This window comes from Pelodiscus sinensis, chromosome 9 (assembly GCF_049634645.1).
Source record: "Pelodiscus sinensis isolate JC-2024 chromosome 9, ASM4963464v1, whole genome shotgun sequence".
Taxonomy (NCBI): Eukaryota; Metazoa; Chordata; order Testudines; family Trionychidae; genus Pelodiscus; species Pelodiscus sinensis.
The window spans coordinates 55748242-55770699 of NC_134719.1; the positions used below are offsets into that span (position 1 = coordinate 55748242).

Sequence of the window (22458 nt, forward strand, 5' to 3'; positions counted from 1 at the left end):
CACGAAGGAGCCTAAGTCTTATTTGAAGTCTATGGGACTTAGGAGCCTAAAACATTTATATGCTTTTTGAAAAGGTTACTAGTCAGGTAGATGGTTCAAGTCCTAACAACTGTCTACTACAGTTCTGGAACCTGAGTGCATATCAGTGACTTTTTCGTTTTAAAAAAGTCTTCTTCGTATTGATGGGATATGTGTACCAGAAGAAATGGATGTTACGTACTTTTATTATTTATTTTGTTGTAGAAGCACTTAGCTTGTTGCTAAGTCCAAGTCCTGTTACACAAGGCATTGTATTAACAAATAAGATATTCCTTACCCCTAAAGAGCTTATGATATCATAGAATCATAGAGCTGAAAGAGACCTCAGGAGGTCAAGTCCAGCTCCCTGCCCAAGTTACTTACGTGCTATGTATTTGCTGTACTGCAAGATGACAAGAACTGGTTTGTTTTCCAGGATACAGAATGTGCATCTGCCACTTACCTTGTCGCCCAGTGAAACCAAATCTCATTGGAGACCAGGTAACGAAATACTAGATCACATATGCCCATTTATTCTATTAAAAAAGGGGAAAGGAAGAAGAACTTTTGTGATGTATTTTGTTGTAGTCTTAAAAAATATGTTGTTTTCTGTAATAGGATATTGAACCTTATAATTCTCAATTCAGCCAAGACCTTTAGGTGATGAGAATTCAAACTTTTTAATGTTAGTTGAATGGCGTATGTGTAATGAATATGTTTGGGGTATTTTAAGAGTATCTTATCTCCGGTTTAATTCAAGTGCAGGTCTGTTGCTGTATTCTAAAATTGCTATAATCATGTTGGTTGTAGGATATAAGAGAGGCCATGTGACTGCAGTCATATGTTTTATTGGACCAGTTTCTGTTTGTGGAAGACAAATCTTTCCAGTTTACACAGAGTTCTTGAGGTCTGAGAAAAGTACCCCGAGTGTCATAGATGGAAGTGTTATGCAAGGTGACACAGATTGTCTAGCCTAAATAGCTAACATATTGTAAAGGACCATTCAAGAGAAAGTAGACAGAGGTTCAGGGGGTTACGGATTATTGTAATAAACCATAAATCCATCATCTCTATTAAGTACATTATTTTAGTTCCTATGGATCACTATGCGCAAGAAACTTACAGACCACTACACTTGCCTTCATAGATCCAGTAACCACCTAAATATACCAAGAGGTCTGTTCTCTACAGCCAGGCCATCAGACTTCACAAAATATACTTGGAGGCGAAAGTCTAAGATATACACCTTAGCACATTTAAAATAGCATTCACCAAACAAGATGTTCCACCAGCGAAGTAGATTGGGCAGCACAACCCATGATGCAAACATTCCTATGTGGAGCCCTAATTGTCACCTACTATCCAACAGTGGAACTCCTATGGGGTATCAATAAATAATTATACTGCATACTTCTTGGGAACCACATCCTGAAAGAAATCTATCCCGAACTCCTGGCCTTCCAACAACTAGGGATGTAAAATCTCAGTAACGTTTAACCAGTTAACCACTTAACCAGGATCCCGCAGGCAGCACAGTTGGTGTGTCTGGGCTGGAGCAGCCTTTCACACACTGCACAGTGCGGGAGATTGCTCCAGCGCAGCCGGGCCTGCTGCACCATAGGTTATTCTGGCCAGGACGAGCCCACTGTGGGTGGGAGCCACCGGCCAAGCCAGGTCACCGCATCGCAGGCAGAGAGCTACCACCGGTCACTTCCCTATCAGCAACCCCCAACCTCATTATCAGAAGCAAGCTCCTCACAGACCAGGATACACCAACTCAGAGTGGCACCAGATACTTGAATAATTGATGAAAAGCCTATCAACATATCTTTACTCCTACGATGATCCCTATCCCTTGCACACCCTGAAAAATCCCTGGGTCCTGCACATGCCTATCACTACATAGTGCACTAAATGTCTTAATAACAACCATATGAGTGAAACAAGACAATTGCTATGCTCTCAAATTAACTTGCACAGAAAAATGAAGAGAAACACTATCACATATGTGTGAATACTTTCCACAAAGTAATCAATCCGTATCCAATCACTATTCCTCATCCTCAAAGGAAACCTATATAACACCTTCAAAAAGTGAGCCTGGGAGCTTAAATTCATAATTTTGCTAGACACTAAATATCATGGATTGAATAAGGACACTGAATTTATTGTTTATTACAACAGTCTGTAACCCACTCACCCTCCTTTTTTGTTCTGTGACTATAGAGATAATAGAATCATTGGGTTGGAAGAATCTCAGGAGGTCATCTAGTTCAATTTACTGCTCAAAGCAGGACCAACCCCAACTAAATCATCCCAGGCAGGGCTTTGTCAAGCTGGGGCTTTAAAAACCTCTAGAGATGTCGATTCCACCACCTCACTAGGTAACCCATTCCAGTGCTTCACCACCCTCCTAGTGAAAATGTTTTTCCTAATTTCCAATGTAGACTTCCCCCACTGCAGTTTGCTCCTTGTTCTGTCATGTGTCACTATTGAGAACAGCCTCTTTGGAACCCCCCTTTCAGGTAGTTGAAGGCTGCTATCAAATTCCCCCTCATACTTCTCTTCTGTAAACTAAATAAACCCAAATCCCTTGGCCTCTTCTAATAACTCATGTGCTCCAGCTCCCTAATTATCTATCCACTAAACTTTCTCCAATGCGTGCACGTCCTTTCTATAATGGGGGGCCCAGATTCGATGCAGTACTCCCAATATGGCCTTACTAGTGCCGAATAAAGGGAAATAATCACTTCCTTAGATATTCTGGCAATGTTCCTACTAATGCACCCCAATATGCCTTAAGCTTCCCTGGCTACAGTGGCACACTGTTGATTCATATCCAGCTTCTGATTCACTATAATTCCCAGGTCCTTTTCTGCTGAACTTCTGCTTAGCCAGTCAGTCTCCAGCCTGTAGCAGTGCTTGGGATTCTTCCATCCCAAGTTCAGGATTCTGCACTTATCCCCGTTGAACCTCATCAGATTTCTTTTGGCCCAATCCTCCAAATTGTCTAGGTCACTCTGGACCCTATCCCTGCTCTCCAGAACATCTACCTCTCCCCCTAGTTTTGTGTCTTAGTGTCATCTGTGAACTTGTTGAGGGTACAGTTCATCCCCTCATCCTGATCATTTAGGGTCTAAGGGTGAAAAACCCACTACAATCTACATATCCCACAGATTACAGCCAGAGATTATGCCACACACTCGCAAATGAACTATGGAACCACCTTATCAGCATTCTATACAACAAACAGAAAAAATCAAGGAGGAGCTCTCAACATAAGAAACTATCATAAAAAACCAAGCCTCCACAGACACGTAATCTTTTCCAGACTTTACTACATTCAGCAAACTACCTACAAGGACCACTTCATCTCCCTCCAGGAAAAAAAAAGGACAATAAGCTATCTAGACAACAAATGGTTAATCAGGGGGTGATAAGTGGGGAAGCTATCTTTGCAATGTGATTAGCCATTCATTGACTCATAAATAGCTATTCCCTCCCTCTCCCTCACCCCACCGTCTGTACTAAATCTGATTTGTCAGTTTAATAACGTGTTCACTTTTTTCACTGTATTTCTTTAGTATTCATTGTATTCCTTTGGTCATGCCAATGCTCTTCCAGAATATGATTTGAGGAAGTGGGTCTGGCCCACGAAAGCTCATCACCTATTAAACCATCTTGTTAGTCTTTAAAATGCTACATAGTTTTTCCTTTTGTTTTAGCAAGATCAGACTAACACAGCTACCTCTCTATTACTATTTAACTCCTCCCAGACACTCTACACCAAGGTGCAAATTCCTTCATTCACAACTGGCCTTAACACACTGGCAACCTGTGCATTGGCTACCACCTCCTATGCCAATGCGCCCATGTGGCCCAACTGGGACCCCTGGGCACCTTACATGGCTCAGCAGCAACAGAATCACCATGTTGCTCAGCTCCGGTCCAGGTCTACATTGACTGTGTCTTTTGATGTCTCAAGGGACCAGACAGATTTTGATCAGACACTAAGTGACGAGGAATCCACTACTTCCTCTGATCCACTTTCACAGATCTTTCCTTCCTCCTCAGGGGACACATTCATGCTTCCGCAAGTCCTATCTGGGGATGATTTTAAGGTCCTTGAGGTCTCATTAACCACATTGCCAGCAACCCAGCATAAACTCACAAGCATCCTCCATATTCTCCATCCATGAGGCTCGCTCTCCCCATGGACCCTGCCCTCATGGACCCAGCCAAGCAATTTTAGCAAACACCTGCCACCATTCACCCAATGGGCAAGAAGGTAGATAGGAAATATTATGTGGCTCCTCAGGGTGCTGAATTTTTATTCTCACATACTTCCCCTAACTCCATAGTAATTGACGCAGTAAATCAGAGGAGCAAGCAAAACACTGCCAAATCCACCCCTCCTGATAGAGAGTGGAAACATCTGGATATTATGGGTAAACGGTCATACTCCTCTGCCTCCCTACACCTACGTATCGCTAATTACACCATGATGCTGGCAAAATACACTCATCGCATATTTCAGCAAATTACAGACTTTATTCAATTCCTCCCAGAAGAAAAAATGAGAGCAAACACTAACGGGGGTCTCCTGATAGCCAGAACAGCTTTCCAAGCTGCTTTGGACTCAGCTGACACAGCCTTACAAAGCCCTTGCCATCTCTGTGGTGATGAGAAGAGCCTCCTAGGTCCACCTTTCTGGTTCCCAAAGGAGGTCCAAACGAAGATGGAAGAACTTCCGTTCAAGGGTCTGAAGTTCTTTGCTGATGGCACAGATGCTTCTTTACACTCCCTGAAAGATTTCAGGGCCACACTTAAAACGCTGGGCATCTAGTCTCCTGCACCAAAACGTAAACAAAACAAGCCTTATGTTCAGAGATACAGAGCTTCCCTCTTTGGTCATTCTCAAAGATAATACAACCCTAGAAAGTGCCAGCGTCAAGGGAGAAGGCAACAGCCAGCTGACCAACCAACTCCATCTCAATCCTCTAACTCTAGGCAAACATTTTGAAGATCTGGTCAAGAGCTGTCAGATTCGTCTTCTCTCACCCGAACCTCTGATTACGATAGTATCCAACCACAGATTTAGCTCCGTTTTACCATCAATGGTGCCTCATAACAACAGATAAATGGGTTCTGGACATGATAAAGTTCGGGTACAGCATCCCCTTCCTATCTCCTCCTAAAACCCAACCACCTGCCCTGTCCCTCTTCAGGGACCCATGTCAGGAGACTATTTTATGTCAAGAGATTGATCACTTGCTCCAGATCAATGCAGTGGAAAGGGTATCACAACAATATCAAAACACTGGCTTCTGCTCCTGATATTTTCTCACATAGAAGTCAGGAAGCTGTAGACTTAACAGCTGTTAACCCTGTACCAACACTTCAACATGGTTACCCTCTCCACCATCATACCCTCCCTCAACAAAAACGACTGGCTGGCAACTCTCGACCTCCAAGATGCGTACAGGCAGTCCCCGGGTTACGTACAAGATAGGGACTGTAGGTTTGTTCTTAAGTTGAATCTGTATGTAAGTCGGAACTGGCGTCCAGAGTCAGCCGCTGCTGAAACTGACCGCCAGTTCTGACTTACATACAGATTCAACTTAAGAACCCCAAGCGTCCCCAAGTCAGCTGCTGCTGAAACTGATCAGCGGCTGATTCCAGGAAGCCTGGGGCAGAGCAACTCTGCCTCGGGCTTCCTGTAGTAGGCGCTGGTCAGTTTCAGCAGCAGCTGACTTGGGGACGCCTGGGGCAGAGCAGCTCGGGTGCTGCTGGCTTGGTCCAGTAGCGCAGCTGCTCCTCGGAGCTACTGGACCAACCCAGCAGCACCCCAGCTGCTCTGCCCCAGGCATCCTGATTCAGCCACTGCTGAAACTGATCAGCTGCTGCGGCTTCAGTCCTGGTGCCCCTGGTCTGCTGGAGACGGTCCCCAGCAGACCACAGGCACTGGGAGCGAAGCCGCAGCAGCGGCGGCTTTCCGCGCTTCTGAGGCTTTGCTCTGGCACCGGGGCAGACCAGGGGCACCGGGAGCAGCTTACGAACGGGGCTTTCTCGCCCTGGAGCTCACAGGCAGCAATCCGCCACCTCGACCTCCGGGGAGAGAAAGCCCCGTAAGTCGGATCCGCGTAAGTCGGGGACTGCCTGTACTTCCATGTGCCCATACACCCTGTGCACAGAAAGTACCTAAGATTCACAGCAGGGAGACAGCATTTCAAGTATACAGTACTACCTTTCAGCCTATCCACAGCACCAAGGGTCTTTTCTTAGGTCTTGGCAGTTGTGGCGGCCCACCTGCAAAGACACGGTGTGTCAGTCTATCCATAGCTCAACAACTGCCTTATAAGGGGCAAGTCATTCCAAGAAACTCAGGACTCAGTCATGACCACCATGTCACTGTTCCATGCAGTTGGCCTCCAAATTAACGTCTCCAAATGCCAGCTCCAACCAACCCAAGTCCTAGAGTTTATAGGTTCTCAACTCAACTGCATCTGTGCTATTGCATTGTTACCCCATCAGAGGTTCCTCGCAATACTATAACTAGTACAACTTCATACCACGGCCCCACAGCTTCCTACGAAGGCATGTCTCTAGCTATTAGGCCGTACGGCAGCAGCGAGAACAGTTGTCCCACATGCCAGATTACACATGAGGCCTCTACAACACTGGCTGAGCACAGTATACAGACCTCAGATACATAGCCTTCACAAACTGGTCTCACTTCCGAACATGGTCAGATGCTCCTTCCAACGGTGGTCAGAAGCACAAAACATGCGCGCTGGGGTCCCCTTCCACAAGCAAGCCTCATCGTTCACCATCACCACAGATGCATCGCAACAGAGCTGGGGAAGCTCACCTGGGTACCCTCACTACACAAGCATGGTGCACTGACACAGAGACCACGATGCACATCAATGTGCTCAAATTCCGAGCAATATACTACACCTGCCGGCATTTTGTGAACTGTATTTCCAACTCCACTGTGCAGACCTTTACGGACAACCAAGGTGCAATGTTCTACATAAACAGGCTGGGAGGGGGCGAGTTCCTACCCCCTCTGCAGAGAGGCAGTCGGGTTATGGACTTGGTGCAACACTCACAATATAATGTTAATTGCCTCCCATCTCCCTTGCAAAGACAACATAACCGCAGACAATCTCAGCAGGAACTTTCCTGCGAACCATGAATGGGCACTAGACACCACCATTTTGCATCACATCTTTACACAGATCAACTTGTCTGCCACTAGTGCCAACAAAAAGTGTCCATGCTACTGTTCACGTGCTGGCATTGGAACACAATCCCTAGGAGACGCATTCACGGTATACTGTGGGACGACCCTCTTATGTGCCTTTTCCCTCATACTGCTTCTTCATCGAGTAGTCACTAAGAGGCACTTAGAGAATGCTATTGTCATACTGATAGCGCCAGACTGGCTGAGACAAACATGGTATACCTACCTACTGCAAATGTCAGCCGATCGCCCATGGCATCTCCCATGGCTCCCACATCTCCTCACTCAATGTCGTGGTTGCCTTCAGCATCCTCATCTCCACACCCTGAGCCTTCAGGCCTGGTTCCTCAATGGCTCACTTCACTAGAAACAGAATGCACAGATGAGGTCCAGCAGATCCTCTTAAGCAGTCAGAGAACATCCCTTCACAAAACTTAACCTGTACAAGTGGCGTCGATTCTCCATCTGGTCTCACCTCCACAACCTTGATGCATCTTCGGCTCCATTACCCGCAGTCCTGCAACACAACACAACTCAATAATTCAGGACTTTCACTCAGTTCCCTGAAGGTTCACCTCTCCGCCATAACTGTTTTACACTAGCCAATAGACAGTAAGTCGCTATTTACACATCCCTCGACCAAAAGGTTCCTCAAAGAATTGTAGAACATTTATCCACCAATCAAACCTCTGGCTCCAGCCTGGGACCTCAATTTGATTTTGAGGACCTTAACTCGTAAGCCGTTTGAGCGTATGGTGACCTGCTCTATGCTCTAAACCTCATTGCAGGAGGAATAACAGGTAGTTCGAACTAGGGCTTTATTTTGAACACCCGTTTCACTGCCACATGTAGACGCGGGCAGTTACTTTGGGCTTGTAAATTTCAAAAAATGGTGCCCGGCCGGAAAGATGCAAATCAAGTGTGGGATATTTAAATCCCGGGCTTGATTTGCAATTCCGAATGCCTACATTTGCAGCTCTAGTTCAAATTAGGCTGCAAGTGTAGACAAACCCCCAGGAACTCCCCCATCTCCTCCCATAGCAACTCAAAATGGATAGTTGAATGTGTAAGAATAGTATATTCAACCTTTGGTAAAGAGCGACCTGCACAACTTCATGCACATTCGACCAGGGCCATGGCAACATCCACAGCCTATGGATGGGGCATCTCCTGTCCAATATATGCAAATCGGCCACCAGGTCATCTCCTCATACATTTACAGCTCATTATGCTCTAGACTCCTGTGTGTCTAGAGAAACTGCATTGGACATACCATCCTTACAACGGTCCAAAAGGACACTACTCCATCCGAAGCTCCCACCTCCAAGGGATAAACTGCTTATAGTCACCTATGTTGGAGCACCCACAGGGACACTCCTCAAGGAAGAAGAGAGGGTTACTCATCCTCTGCAGTAACTGATGTTCTTCAAGATGGGTGTCCATGTGAGTGCCCCACCACCCACCGTTCCTCCCCTCTGCTTCAGTATTATTTCTATACTTTTCCAGAGCAGAGAAGGAACGGAGGAGATCGTATCTCGTGCACGCGCATTAGCCGCCTAGCGCATGTAACGCTTTTGCACATGTGTGAGCTAGCTGTCAAAGTCACTGCTAGTAAAATCTTCCGGCCACGCGTGCTGCGGCGCCAAAACAGAGGTGGAGCACCCACCTAAGGTGGAGCACCCACAGACACCCAGCTCAAAGAACGGCAGTTACTGCAGAGGGTGAGTAACCTTCTCTTCTTGTAAACTTCCTTCTTGTGTACAACTCACCACTTCTCCTTGAGTGGTGTCTTACAATGTGTGTTAATGACTTCTGCTAAACAATCTTTCCATCTTGAATTTAGCTGTGACATCAGGTCAGGTATACACTACAAACTTACGTCAGTATAACAACATAACTGGGGGTATGAAAATTCCACACCTCAGACATATTTATAGCAACCTATCCCCCAATGTAGACAGCTATCATTTCCTGCAGAGGTTGATTAACTGTGCCGACAGGAGAAGTTCCTATGTGGTAGAATCTTCACTAAAGCACTATAGCAGCAAAGCTGCATTGTTGTTACTTCACTCTCTTTATTTCGCTGTATTTTAAAACTACACTGACTTTTTTATAGAGCTCTACAAAGATGGGAGCCCATTATCACTGCATCATTTGTTCCGCAACCATCACACGAAGGACGGACATGATAGGGCATATTAAGCGCCATGTGAATAAAGGAGAAACTGAGTCAAGATATACTGCAGGTAAATTTAATGTTCCTGACTTGTGTGTAAATGAATCCTTTATACATTGTATTCTGTCTTATAGCTGGACTATATAGTTGAGGGACTGTCCAAAGTAAGATAATACTAAAAAAAAAAAAGTTTCCTCAAAGTTAGAAGGAAATTTAAAACAAGAAATGTGTCCTTCATAATAAAGGTTGCCAAACCATTACTCACTGTTTTGCCTGTATAATCCTAAAAGTTTAGCATGCTGAATTTGTAGTGTTTACTCTCTGCTGTGCCCTTCTGCTCTGCAACCTATATGTGTAGGCATTTGCTAGGTAAGACACAGGCATAAGAAAACTAGTAAAGCAAAGCTTTTACAGTCCTCAAGCGCAAAAGACAATAGTTCAGCTAAACAAGGCATAAGGCCCCAAAGCCTTGGCATATGCAGTTAACCAAGAGTAACCCTGCCTAGATCATAAGATACATCACAGAATGGAACACTGAATAAACTGCTGATAGGTAACCACAAGATGTTAATTTGTACCAGGTAGGGATATTTAAGTTAGGAACATCAGCAGACATCTGAAATAAGAGAGCCATGGTAACTAATTGATGTATATGCTAATAAGCTTTAGGTAATCTTGGGGAGAAGGGCATCCTACATTGGTAAAGTAAGGAAACACAAAAAGAGAGACCCACATACTGAATGTGTATTTGGCACAGTGGCATCAATGTAATATTTTGTTAAAGTTATATCCCATTCCGTGTTCCTTGGGGAATGTAACTCTTGGGAGATGCCAAGATGGTCACCACTAGTAGTGGTGGTATTTGGTTTGGAGGTGTTTGACTTTGTGTTTGTAAAACTATTGAAAATTCAAAAGGGTTTTCTCAAGTGAGAGTTTTGCAACTATGCACATCAAGATTGCCATCAGAACAATCATTGTAATAATACTGGAACTGATCCTGCAACTAGAACCTACCAAACCTCACAGCATTGACTGGAAATTCTTAAGTAATTGATATAAATAATACACAATTATTAGATCAGGCAACAGCTCTGTTTTTGCTGATTAAAAAAATCATAGTTTTGCAATTAATTTTATAACCTTAGGCATGTCCATATCCAACCTTTTCAAAAGAATGGTGCAAACAATGAGACACGGTACCAGTAAAACAAAATTGGTGTGGCTACTTTCATGCCTCCCTATTTTGGCAGCATTTATTTATTTTTAAAATCAGCCTCAAGTATCAATCAAGTTGAGATAAAAACAATTCAACATTTTAGTATTCTGTTTGAAGTACATAATCATGGAATATTGAAATCAGCTGACTTTCTTCAGTTCTACAGCATGTAGATAGAAGATTGCTCATTTATTTCAGTACATCGGAATCCTGTTACTAACCCCCCAAAATCATCTGCACTAATCTTTTGACCTGATAAGAACTAAACTGGAAAAGCTAATAATATTATTGGAAGGACTCTCTTTAAAAAAAAAAAAAAAAAAAAAAAAAAAAAAAAAAAGCTTAGCACAAGATTTCAAATACTTTCTGTGCAAGTTATTAACAGAGGAGGTTACTCACCTGTTACTGGAGATTCGAGATATGTGGTCCTATTTGTATTCCAAATGTGGGTGCATATGTGCTTCATTTACCAGAGATGGAAATTTTTCAGCAGCAATGTCCATTGATCCACCAGTCACCATGTGTTCTATGTAAGGATATAAGAGGCCGTATGGGGTGATTATTCCCCTTTATGCCCCTTGATTCAGTACTGGTGTGGCCTTATTTGGAGTACTGCATCCAATTCTGGGCCTCCCCATTACAGAAAGGATGTGGACACATTGGAAAGAGTCCAGTTTGCTGGAGCACATGACTTAGGATGAGAGGCTAAGGGATTTGGGCTTATTTAGTCTACAGAAGAGAAGGGGGCGGCGGGATTTGATAGAAGCCTTCAACTATCTGAAGGGGAGTTCCAAAGGGGGGGCCATTCTCAATGAGGACAGATGACAGAACAAGGCGCAATGGTCTCAAGTTGCAGTAAGGGAGGTCTAGGTTGGATATTAGGAGGTGGAGGTAGTCACATGTACCTGTGTGGAATGCATATGATTCTCCTGGATAGTGTCATGGTGGAATGTGTGTTGCATTCTGTAATAGAGATCAACTTGAAGATGCACTGCAAGAAGAGGGCCTGCCCTATTGACCATTCTACAATAACTGTGAAGAAGCTGAGGATTGTGCAGAAAGTTCAAGTGCTATCCAAGTAGAAGGCCAATTTCCTTGTGGACATGTAGGGAGTGGTGTGGGGGTTAGGATGGAAGACCAGGAGATCAGTGGACTGGTTGAGATGAAACTCAGAGACAGTCTTTTGGAGGAACTTATGGTGTAGAAACGGAGACACTCTGTGCTTATGGAAAACTTTATATGGATGGAAAGAAGTCAGCCATCACGGCTGCCAGTTTACTGACCTACTGGGCAGATGTGATGACGACCAAAAAGAAGACCTTCATGGATAGGTGGGCTAGGGACCATGCAGTCAGGGATTTGAATGGAGTCCAGGTGAAGGCAGACAACATGAGGTTAAGATCCCCGGAAGGAAGCAGGTCATCAAGCCTCTTAGCAGGTGGGTAAATATTGACCTGCCATCCATGGGAGGGAGGGAGGCGTTGAGTGTTGTGAGGAAGAGCTGAGCACAAGGCCCAAGTTCTTGAGCTCCAGAAGGTAGTCTAGGTTCACAGGCACAGACAGTATGGAGGAATGGTGTTGGTGGTGCACCCAGAAGCTGACGCCATCCTGTGTCCATTTTGTGGTGTAGCATGCCCTCAGACTTCTGCCTACTATATGTAAAAATACAGCAGGCAGGTGATGAGCAGGCATTGTCTACAAATGAGCCCCATGCAAAAATTAGGCCATCAGTTGGAGCAGGCCCAGGTTGGAATGGCAGATCCTGCCATGGGCAGGCTTGCCTGTATGAGTAGCTTGGGAAAACAAAACTGTCAGAGCCTGCACAGTGTCATCATGACCTGGCCCGATCTCAGCAGATCTTGCAGAAGATCTAGGAGAAGAGGGGTAATTGGTGGGAGGGACGCATACCAAAGTCCTTTGTGCCACAGAAAGTGGGTATCACCTTAGGGTCCTAACTGCTCCCTGCCCCTCCATCTCACACAGAAGTGAAAAGCAGGAATTTACAGTTTGCAAGAGTAACAAAGGGATCCCACGGTGGAGGTTTCCCCAGGCCTAGCAGAGGTCACAGAACGTGTAATTGTGGAGCTCTCACTTGTGACTGAGGCACCAAAATTATTCTCAGTGCATCTGCTATGGAGTTCTGTGCCCCCTGTAGGTACACCGCCTGGGGTACAACATGATGGCAGAAACCTGAGTTCCAGAGGCGGATAGCCTCCATGTGAAGTCACATGTGGGTCACAGCCACTGGTGAAGTTGGACGCAGGACTGACGGCAGCTCAAAGTAGGACATAGAAACCAGTGGATATGTTGTTTGCCACTCTGAGGAGGGATGTATAGAGCACAAACTGGAGAGTGCTTACCTGACCAAGTAGCATCCACTGGCAGTCTGTTGGGAGTGTTGGTCTTCATAGCAGCTTCTGGGTTTGCTTCTGCTTTCCCTTGCCCCTGACTTAGGAGATGGCCCTGTAAGGTCATTGAATATCATCTCACCCAACCAAAGCCATCTAGGGGAGGAAATACAGTACAGCACAGCGGTCTGCTACAGAGCCTTGTTACCGTGTTCACGAGCATGTGTGCATCTGTGCTTGTGTGCCTTTTCATGTCTTGGTGCTGCCGACGGATCTAGGTATTAAGCTGAGGTCAGGGTGCTCACCACCAATGATGGTCATTGCACCACCAGCACAAATGGTCTGGACTCAGACATCACACAAGACTGCGGCGTTTCTACCATGAAGAGCTTGCAGAGGTACTGAAGATGTGTGGCAGGTCCTTGATGCGAAGAATGTGCAGATATTACAGCGGGTGACAAGGTATGTCTCACCCAGGCAGTAGAGACAGCACATGTGCTCATTGCTCTTGAAGAACAAGTGAGAGCACCAGTTCTTGACTCTGGAACATGGGACATAATTCCCCAAATCGGTCAGGACAGGCCCTATAAGGAGCTAGTGTAGACATTAATTCACTCAACTAATCTTTTTACAGAAATATGAAAAGAAAGCAAAATGCACTATCTACAAAGGGCCGTCATTCTCCTAAGAGTGCACGTCTGCAAAGAGAAGATCCTAAATCCAACCATGTGGTAAGAGGGAACTGAGGGCACATTGCCCTCCAGTAACCTCACATGGAGCATGTGGCGACACAAAGTGACTGTGTGGGTCAGTAGACACTGCTGTTCTAAAATTTCTGGCTCCAGTGCATGGCATGCATGCATATCTGCATTTGGAATACATATCGGGACCATCACTCGAAGAACAACACTTATTACTATTCTAACTGGTAGGATATGTGGTTCTGCTCCTCTGTCCTTTTCATCCAACTTTTATTCTGTCTTCTCTCTACCACTGCCATGTGAAGGGCACGTAAATTAAAGATAGCTCCCATTTTGCGGAAAACATATAAACAGGTTGTTGTAGAAAGTGAAACTGTCATTTGCCTTATCCCCACACATGAATATAGACACGCATACTCTTTTTCTTCACTTATGGGAAAAGGTGATCTAGTCAATTTCAGAAACCTGGGTTTTATTCTCAAATTCTCTATCTAGCCTTGGATAAATCACTCAATCTTCATTGGGTCACTTTCCCTCATCTGCAAAATGGAGATCATATTTCCACACCTGTGTAATTTTGAGATTGACAAATGGAAACTACAGTATAAATAGTAAAATCGCTTCATCTTTGACGAATTAAAACAATATCTTACATGTGTTGACATTTCATTTGTCCAAACCAGACCAAGGCAGCAGAGGGAGTTCACAGCAGATAGATATGTGTTCTCAACAATTCTCTTGTTAGTATGATTTAATGGAATAGCAGTATTCTGTGTTTGAGCATGCAAAATAGAAAACCCATCTTCCATGATACTTCCAGAGAGGGTAGATCTGCAAGTTTCAGAGCATGTAGCCAGTTTTTTGCCTGTAGGAAAGGAGTGGTTTATTTCAGAAAATTATCCTGAATTTTTCAGGTAAAAATGAAGGTCTCTGAAATCCTGGACTGACTCGAATCCTCCTGTGGGTTTTTTTTAAGTTATCAAAAAGTGACTGGAGAACTATCACAAGCTCAGTGTCACTTTTAATATGAGAGAATGTATTTCCTGCACCATCTTGTACTATTCAACTTGGATAGTTATTAAAGGGGTGTATTCTAAGAGAGGAATTTAGTAGCCCTACTGTATGGTGACACTATGGCATTTTAAAGGGTGTAAATCAGGGTAGAATTTGGCACCAGATTTGCTAATGTCCTGAATATAAATTAGCTATGGTCTCCATTCTTAGCACAGAATGGTAATCCCATGTTAACAGGATTCCATTATTATGTATCAGTGAGATTGGAGCTCTAATTATTTGAGAGATTTTTTTAATTTTATAGATAAAATGTACTAGATTCTCACAAATGACCATTAATTCTCTCTCTCTTCCCCCCCCCCTCCATACATTTTTAGCCCCTGCTCCTAAGTCTTCTCATGAAGTGCTGAAAGAAGCAGACACGGATGTACAAGTTCTTCCAAACTACTCCACACCTCAGAAATCAGATTCTTATTTTAATCCCAAAATGAAACTCAACAGGTGAGAGGGGTAGTGGGAAGAGGTTGCAATAAAATGCTTTCACCTAAAAAAATCCCAGTAAACATTCCACTATGATGTCTAGTAGATTAACATTTTTCAAGCAATAAAATAAGTTGCCCAATATAGGAAGGCTCCATGTTAATACTTTTCTAATTTTGCTCACTAAACTATCTTCCCTAATATAAGCAGCAATAGTTTTCAGAACAAAATACTCTAAAACAAAATGTGTGTGGAAGATGTTCTAGTTTCTAAGCCTAAGGAAATGAAGATGCTAGTTTTGCAGTAGTGTGGGAGTTTATGGAGAAAAACCCCCACAGATACCATATTTGAATACTCAGAAAACATATACAATGAAATGTTTTCCTGTGAGTTCTATGAGCATCCAGGGCAAGACACCACCTAATGCTCTCCTCCAGTACAACTGAAGCACGAGCGTACTCCATGCCGCTTACATCCTATGACTCCTTTTTACAGGTCCCACTTGGTTAGAGCAGATTCTTTCCTCTAGCTCCTCTGCACGTCACTCTTTTTAATGCCAGTGAACAGGGTCGTTGTTTCGTCCTTAGAAGAGTCATAGCCTCATCCCACTGCTGCAACAACAAAGCCTGTTCCCTGAAACACTTGAAATTTAACTACCCTTCAGTAATTGCTAGGGTCCTTCACCAGAAGGAACCTAGCGAAAGATAATTTTGTGTCTGGCTATTTTCAGACAGACAATAGTAGCAGTGAATGGTGGTTTAAAAAAAAATAGCAGTAATTTCCATGATCTATCTTTCATACCACCTTTTTGCCACAGTGTGAAGGATTCCATTCCAGTACAAACTCTTAGGACAGGTGTACACTATAGTCTTGTATCAGAATAATTCTGTCACTCAGCGATGTGAAAAATCCACATCTTTGAGTGACATACTGATCTAATCCTGGTATAGTCAGCACTATATCGGTGAAACAAGACTATGTGAAATACATACTGTAATCTTTACTGTACATCTTTTTATCTTCTAGGCAATTGATATTTTGTGCATTAGCTGTTTTGGCTGAAGAACGGAACCCTTTAGAATGTTTGGATGCATTTGGGGCCACTGGTAAATAAACAAACTTTTGGAATCTCATTTTAGTTTTTATAAATTGTAAAAAAGAATGAAAAATTTAAAGAAAAACCTTCTTATGATTAATTGACATTGCATGTACCTGCCTAGGCAGACTCCTTTTGATTTCCGTGCGTTTCCTGTAGTTAAGTAGCTCAGGATTTGGCCATAGATGTGTAAAAAGACCATAGATATCTTTCAGTTGAAATTATTCATGTTCAAAGACAGAATTTTTACATTTTTAAAGCACATGAAATACCATGTAACTTAACTTGATGAGTTATGTCCAAGGCCCCATGTATTTTGATTCCATAGCTCTGGAATTTGGCTGCAAAATCAACCCCCTAGCCATAGAACATGCCAGTGAATCCAGGCTTTCATTTAAAAAATTATTACAGTCTTGTTATATTTAATTTCTTGGTCAGGATTTTTCTTTATAATGTAGTGTTGTCTTTCTGAGTCTTCTGGATGAGAGAAATAGTGGATCAGAGAGATGTAATCTATCCCCATGATCTCAGGCAGATGTTAGTTCTAAAACCTAAAAGACAACAATTTGCTAAATGTACACTAACAATGCTCAGTAGTTAGTAACCTGCTAATGTGTTTGTTGCAAAGTTCCAAGACACACCAAAAGCCTTAACTACTTCCTATCCAGCTATCAAAACCCCAATATCTTTTACAATATAGGCACGTATTGTTATAAATATGTGCAGCAAATCAAAAATTTAAATTTTAGGGGTAGCATAAAATCAGTTTAGGATCAGACTAACAAGGATTTCTATATTATTTAAAATGTTAATTTTCATGTTTTGTGCAGTTAAAAAATTCACAATTTAAAAAACAATTTAAATTATCTTTAAATTTTTTAAAATTTATCTTACTCTGCTGGAGAAGTTCCTGTCTGCTGCATTAGAGGGCACAAGCCAAGGCCTTGCTCCATATTTGACGTCCAATTTGTTTCACAGTACACAGAGCTTTTTCATATCTATGGCACATATCCACTAGTGAGAACTGGGTAGACAAACCCTTATGCCCATACAGACTGTACTGAGTCTTCATGCAAATGCAGGAGTTTGCCAGCAGAATTTTTGCATGATGAATGCCAGAGTATGGATCACATTTCTGTATTGAGCCCACACAGGGTTTGATTGTGTTTTTATTGAAGTTAAGGGGATCAAGAGTCAGGTCTTTATATTCTAATGCATGCAGCCAACCTTAAAATTATGCATTTGTCTTTCTCCTCAGGTATAATGGGATTACAGTGGGCAAAGCACCTTGGAAATTCTGTGAAAGTTACAATTAATGATTTTAATGAAAATTCTGTGACAATGATTCAGGAAAACTGCCATTTAAACAAGATGAAGGTGGTGATGAACACTAAGGAAGAGGACGACTGTGAGGAAACTATGGACGAAGGAGAGGAAAATGTAGGCATCATTGAAGTGACAAAAATGGATGCTAATGTCATAATGCACTTGAGATCCTTTGATTTTATGTAAGTGAAGAGTGTTTGCTAATACAGGCTTATCTTTACTTTGTACTTTGATTTGACTTTAATTGAATTTTTCCCCTGTCATTATTTAGAGGAGTCTGAATGGTTGAGTCAACCAACAGCAATTAAAAGTTTGTGTAGCACCTGAAATCCTATGAAAATAAATGCTTAATTTAAAATCTTTAAAAAATAATCACTGGGAAAACATTTAAGCCTCCTGGCATCCAAAGTGGCGAATAAACACCTGGATAATATGTTAGATGCTGAGTTCTAGGTGGTCAGGCATGATGTTTGGAGCCATGGCTGAGAAGAAATACCAAGGTCAGAGCCAGCCACAGAGTTAGGACCAGACAGTGCTGAAATTGGGGTCTGTGGGTAGGCTGTGAATCAGAACTGATATCATGTATAGACAAGCCAAATCAAGAATATAGTTGGCATCTGGATGCAGGCAAAGGATGAAGCTGAGTTGGAGTCATTCTAAGGGTCCGGAGGCAAAGACAGGACTGGAGCAAGGTCAGAGTAAGGTATGTGCGAGGCTGAAGTACACTGGGGCAAGGCTAGGGCAGAAACAGGAACCAGATTGAGGACAGGCTGGAAGCCTAACACTGCAAGTCAAAAGGCAGATTCCTGGCTGAGTAGTGCTGTTGCACAGAACAACCTGCTGCTCAGATATGGCCAGTGAAATACCCATGCTTGGGGATCATCTGACTCAGGCTCTGCACAAGGAGTGCAACATTGTAAGTGCTCAGACTTTGTTTCTGGGATGAGTCCCTGCAGCTGATTTGCTGCAGCATGCCTGAGTGATGAGCAGGTATCCTACTTTTCCAAGGCAACCACCCCTGAATTTGATAAAAATCAGTGTTTTTTCCAACGATTATAATGAAACACTAAACTATAATTTCCCTAACCACAATAGGGAGCCCATCCACCCAGGGCTGACAAGATGAACCTTGCCATGCAGAGCTTGGACTGTACGCCCTGGTTTGCTTAATATGGAGAAATGGATAATAGAGGTTCAGATAAACTGAGTTCTACTGCATATGTTTTTGATTTTCTGTAAAAACACAAATTCTGGATTTTTCCATAGTACAGAAATCTCTAGGATTTTGGGTGATGAGTTATTGCAGGTGCTGTTGAAGGGGAAAAACCATTGGAGGTGAGTGAGCATCCCTGGTTTGAGCTACAGGTTTGCTTCACAGTGTATATGAACATGTTAGGCCAAACTTGAGAATTTTGGATCTAATTTCATTGTTTGGGAAAATGAAATAAGAATCTTTTTTCTAAGATTTTAGCCAATGTGAAATTTATATTTGTGCATGCAGTTTTTAATAAGGCCATGTATTTATTGATCAGTGATTGTAATCTGTTCTAAAAGAGCATGGCTGGCTTAAATATAATCTAAGGCCAAAATATTTTAACTATAGTGCCCAAATGAAAGCACTAAATCCATATGTAGACATCAAAGTAAGTGATCTAATTCTTAAGAGTTGCTGAACATCTACAAACCAGCTGAGTGCAGAGGAAGTTGTGGGTACTTAGGTTTTCAAATAGGTGGCCTAATTTTCAGATTCTAACTTTAGATACCTACATTTGAAAATCTTGGCTTGTGTTTCCATTTTTATAAGTTTACTAGGGGGCTGCACTCACCAGCCCCCCTCTCTGTGGAGGTCGGCAGCCTGCTGGGGAGGGCTGGGCTGCACCAACCCCGGGCTCCCTGGGTCAAGGCTGTGCTGGCCCTGGCTCCCGCCCACCCTGGGTTGAGGACCTGCCAGCCCCAGCTCATCCCCCTACTATTCCCCAGCTGCTGGGGAGGTCGGGGCCAAGCCCACAGCAGCCCTGGCTGTCCCTTCTCCCCCCGCCACCAGCTGAGGGTGGAGTGGCTGCTGGACACAGAGTGACATGATGACATCATTCTGTCGTCCCACAGGAAACTTTGTATATAAAAAGAGAGAGATTTGTTAATTTTGAAAAGCATGGCCGAATAAACATTGGTTTCTTGGCCAACATTCTTCTTAGTTCATTTATACAGTTTGCTAGGATGTAAGAGGGATTGTGCTGGATGTGTGATGACTATTGCATTATTCAGCATGTACTGCCTGCCCCCTCTTGTTGTTTTGTAGATTATGCGGGTATATTGGGGATATGGAAAGTGTGTTGTAAAATCAAATTGTATGTTTATTTTACTTCAAACATGGCTGAGTACTTTTTTTAATACAGGTTGAACCTGTCTAGTCCAGAACTCTCTGGTCCAGAAACATCCATTGTGTAGAATGATTTTAGGTATCTGACTGTCCTTTTTTCACAGGTGTGGCCAAGTTTCTTGTGGTCCTATAAAATTTATTTACTGCTACCAGTTCTAGCTCTCAGTTTTCTGTGCTTTTATTTAGCTCTAATTTACCCCTCTAAGCAGAGGAAGTGCTGGTAATGATGCTAGACCAGGGATGGGTAATAATTTTTTATAGGGGATCACACTAAGATTTTTTGAAAAGTGGTTGAGGGCTTCACTCTTCCATGGTATTAATGGATGGTCTGGGATGGAGGTAGGGTGCAGAAGGGAGCTTGGGGTAAGTGATTGGAGTGCAGGAGGGAGAATGGAGTCTGGGAGGGAGTTTGGGTGAATTAGTCAGTTGTGACCTAGGGCAGGGAACTGAGGTGCAGGTTTTGGGATGTGACCTAGGTTAGGAGGGGACTGTAATATCGGAGAGGGGGTATAGGTGCCTGTGGAGTAACAGAACAGGAGTGGGGGGCAAAGCGTTGGGGAAGGGAGGGGCTGGGCAGTTAGTAGCCAATCCAGCCTGCTTGCACAGCTTAAAATGTTTCTGCTTGCTCCGCCATACGCCTTATTCAAACAGGCAGCTCCCATTGGCGAGTTTGTCCAGATACTGGCTAATAGGATTGTACTGGGGGCGGGAGCAGCATCTGAATCTTCCCTCCTCACCTCCAGACTCAGAGAAAGTGCCCTGTAGCTGTGTTTTGGAGCAGTGTGCGGGGCAAGCAGAGGAGCCTATGGTATGGCAGGCCAGATGCAGCCCACAGGCTGTATTTTGCCCAGGCCTGTGGTAGACAATATTGACCTCCCATGGTCCAGAAAATTCTCTGGTTCCGAATTGGTCAGATCCCCGAGGGTACTGGACTAAAGAAGTTCAACCTTTAGAGTTTTTTTTCCCTTCGGTTTAAAAGCTAAGTAGTTGTGTAAACTGAGAGACAGCTGATTTTTTTGTTTTCAGACACTTGGACCCATTTGGAACAGCTGTGAACTACCTGGATTCTGCATTCAGAAATGTAAGAAATCTTGGAATAGTATCGGTGACATCCACAGACATCAGTTCTCTGTATGCAAAAGCTCAGCATGTGGCCCAGCGCCACTATGGCTGTAACGTTGTCAGAACGGAGTACTACAAGGAATTGGCAGCTAGAATAGTAGTTGCTGCTGTGGCAAGGTACTATTACAACTTATGAGTAATGGTCAGCTCTTAAACTCTGGTAGAAAAGGATTGCTAATTAACACTTTGTGATTGCTAAAGCAAGCTGTGTGTCTGCTTTTCAGAATTCCTTAAACTCTAGGCATTGAAATATCAACTTTATACTTGATTTCAAGTTCACTACAGAACAGTTTAAGAGTTTTAAAATGAAGTATATGGCAAATGGGTACAGAATGTATTTTTAATCTTCATAAAGAAAAGATAATACAATGCAACTTGAATATCTGAGGATTTTAAGTTCCTTTTTTTTATTTGGTGGCAATTTAATGGTACCTATGCCTTCATAAATACTTCAGAAATTATTAAAGAAATTAAATATCTTTTTAAAAAAAATTCATTAAAGTAGATTTGGTTTAAATAGAAAAACTCAGTTTAAACTTTCATAGTATACCTCATAACTAGGAAACATTTGCCCAAAAATCGACATTCCCCTTCCTCAAGTGTGTACAAACAAATGCAGTGCAGCTACATTTTTCACGGTTCAGTGTTACCAGAACACTGATCTGGTGCTGTAAAATCTACTGTTTACAAGTAAATGTACTTATAAAACAAGCATTGATACAGTACCTGCTCTGCAAACCCTGTTCACAATATTAGTCCTTTCTCATACAAATATTCCTAGTGATTTGATAAGTGTACTCAGAAGTGAAAGTTGGGCTTTGGACAGGACACACACACACACACACACACACACACACACACACACACACACACACACACACACACACACACACACACACACACACACACACACCCCCCCCCAAAGATAATGGAACAATAGTTCTGGAAAGAGTGAGTTGGAGAATAGGCGTGAAAGATCTAGGAATATGAACAACTAGTCACTTCTCCCCAACTTGCTGCTTCTATCAGAAAGAGGCGGGGGGAGGGAAGAGATGAGGGGTGCTTCAAAGCAGCAGTGCCGCATGGAGACTGGGGCCAGACCCTGGGCTTCACACAGCACTGCTGCTTTCAGATGCTGCATGCAGCCCAGGGTCTGGCACTTTGAAACGCCGCATGCGGTCCCCAGCTGGCCCCAGGTTGCACATGACATTTCAAAACAGCAATGCCACATGGAGCCCGGGTTCACTGGGTTCCCCCACTGAACCCAGGTTCCATGCGGCACTGCCGCCTTGAAACACTGAAGGGAGCATGGGGCTAGCAGGGGACTGCTTG

At 43.3% G+C, this 22458-nt stretch overlaps 1 protein-coding gene across 1 annotated transcript in view; it reads left to right on the forward strand.

Moving 5' to 3' along the window:
- Positions 1 to 22458, forward strand: part of TRMT1L (tRNA methyltransferase 1L) — a 60557-nt gene that overhangs the window by 9623 nt on the left and 28476 nt on the right. The window contains exons 5-10 of the mRNA XM_075936762.1: positions 455 to 519; positions 9384 to 9513; positions 15100 to 15223; positions 16229 to 16308; positions 17557 to 17806; positions 21031 to 21243. Coding sequence (XP_075792877.1) covers positions 455 to 519; positions 9384 to 9513; positions 15100 to 15223; positions 16229 to 16308; positions 17557 to 17806; positions 21031 to 21243 — 862 coding nt within the window. The remainder of the gene's footprint in view (positions 1 to 454; positions 520 to 9383; positions 9514 to 15099; positions 15224 to 16228; positions 16309 to 17556; positions 17807 to 21030; positions 21244 to 22458) is intronic.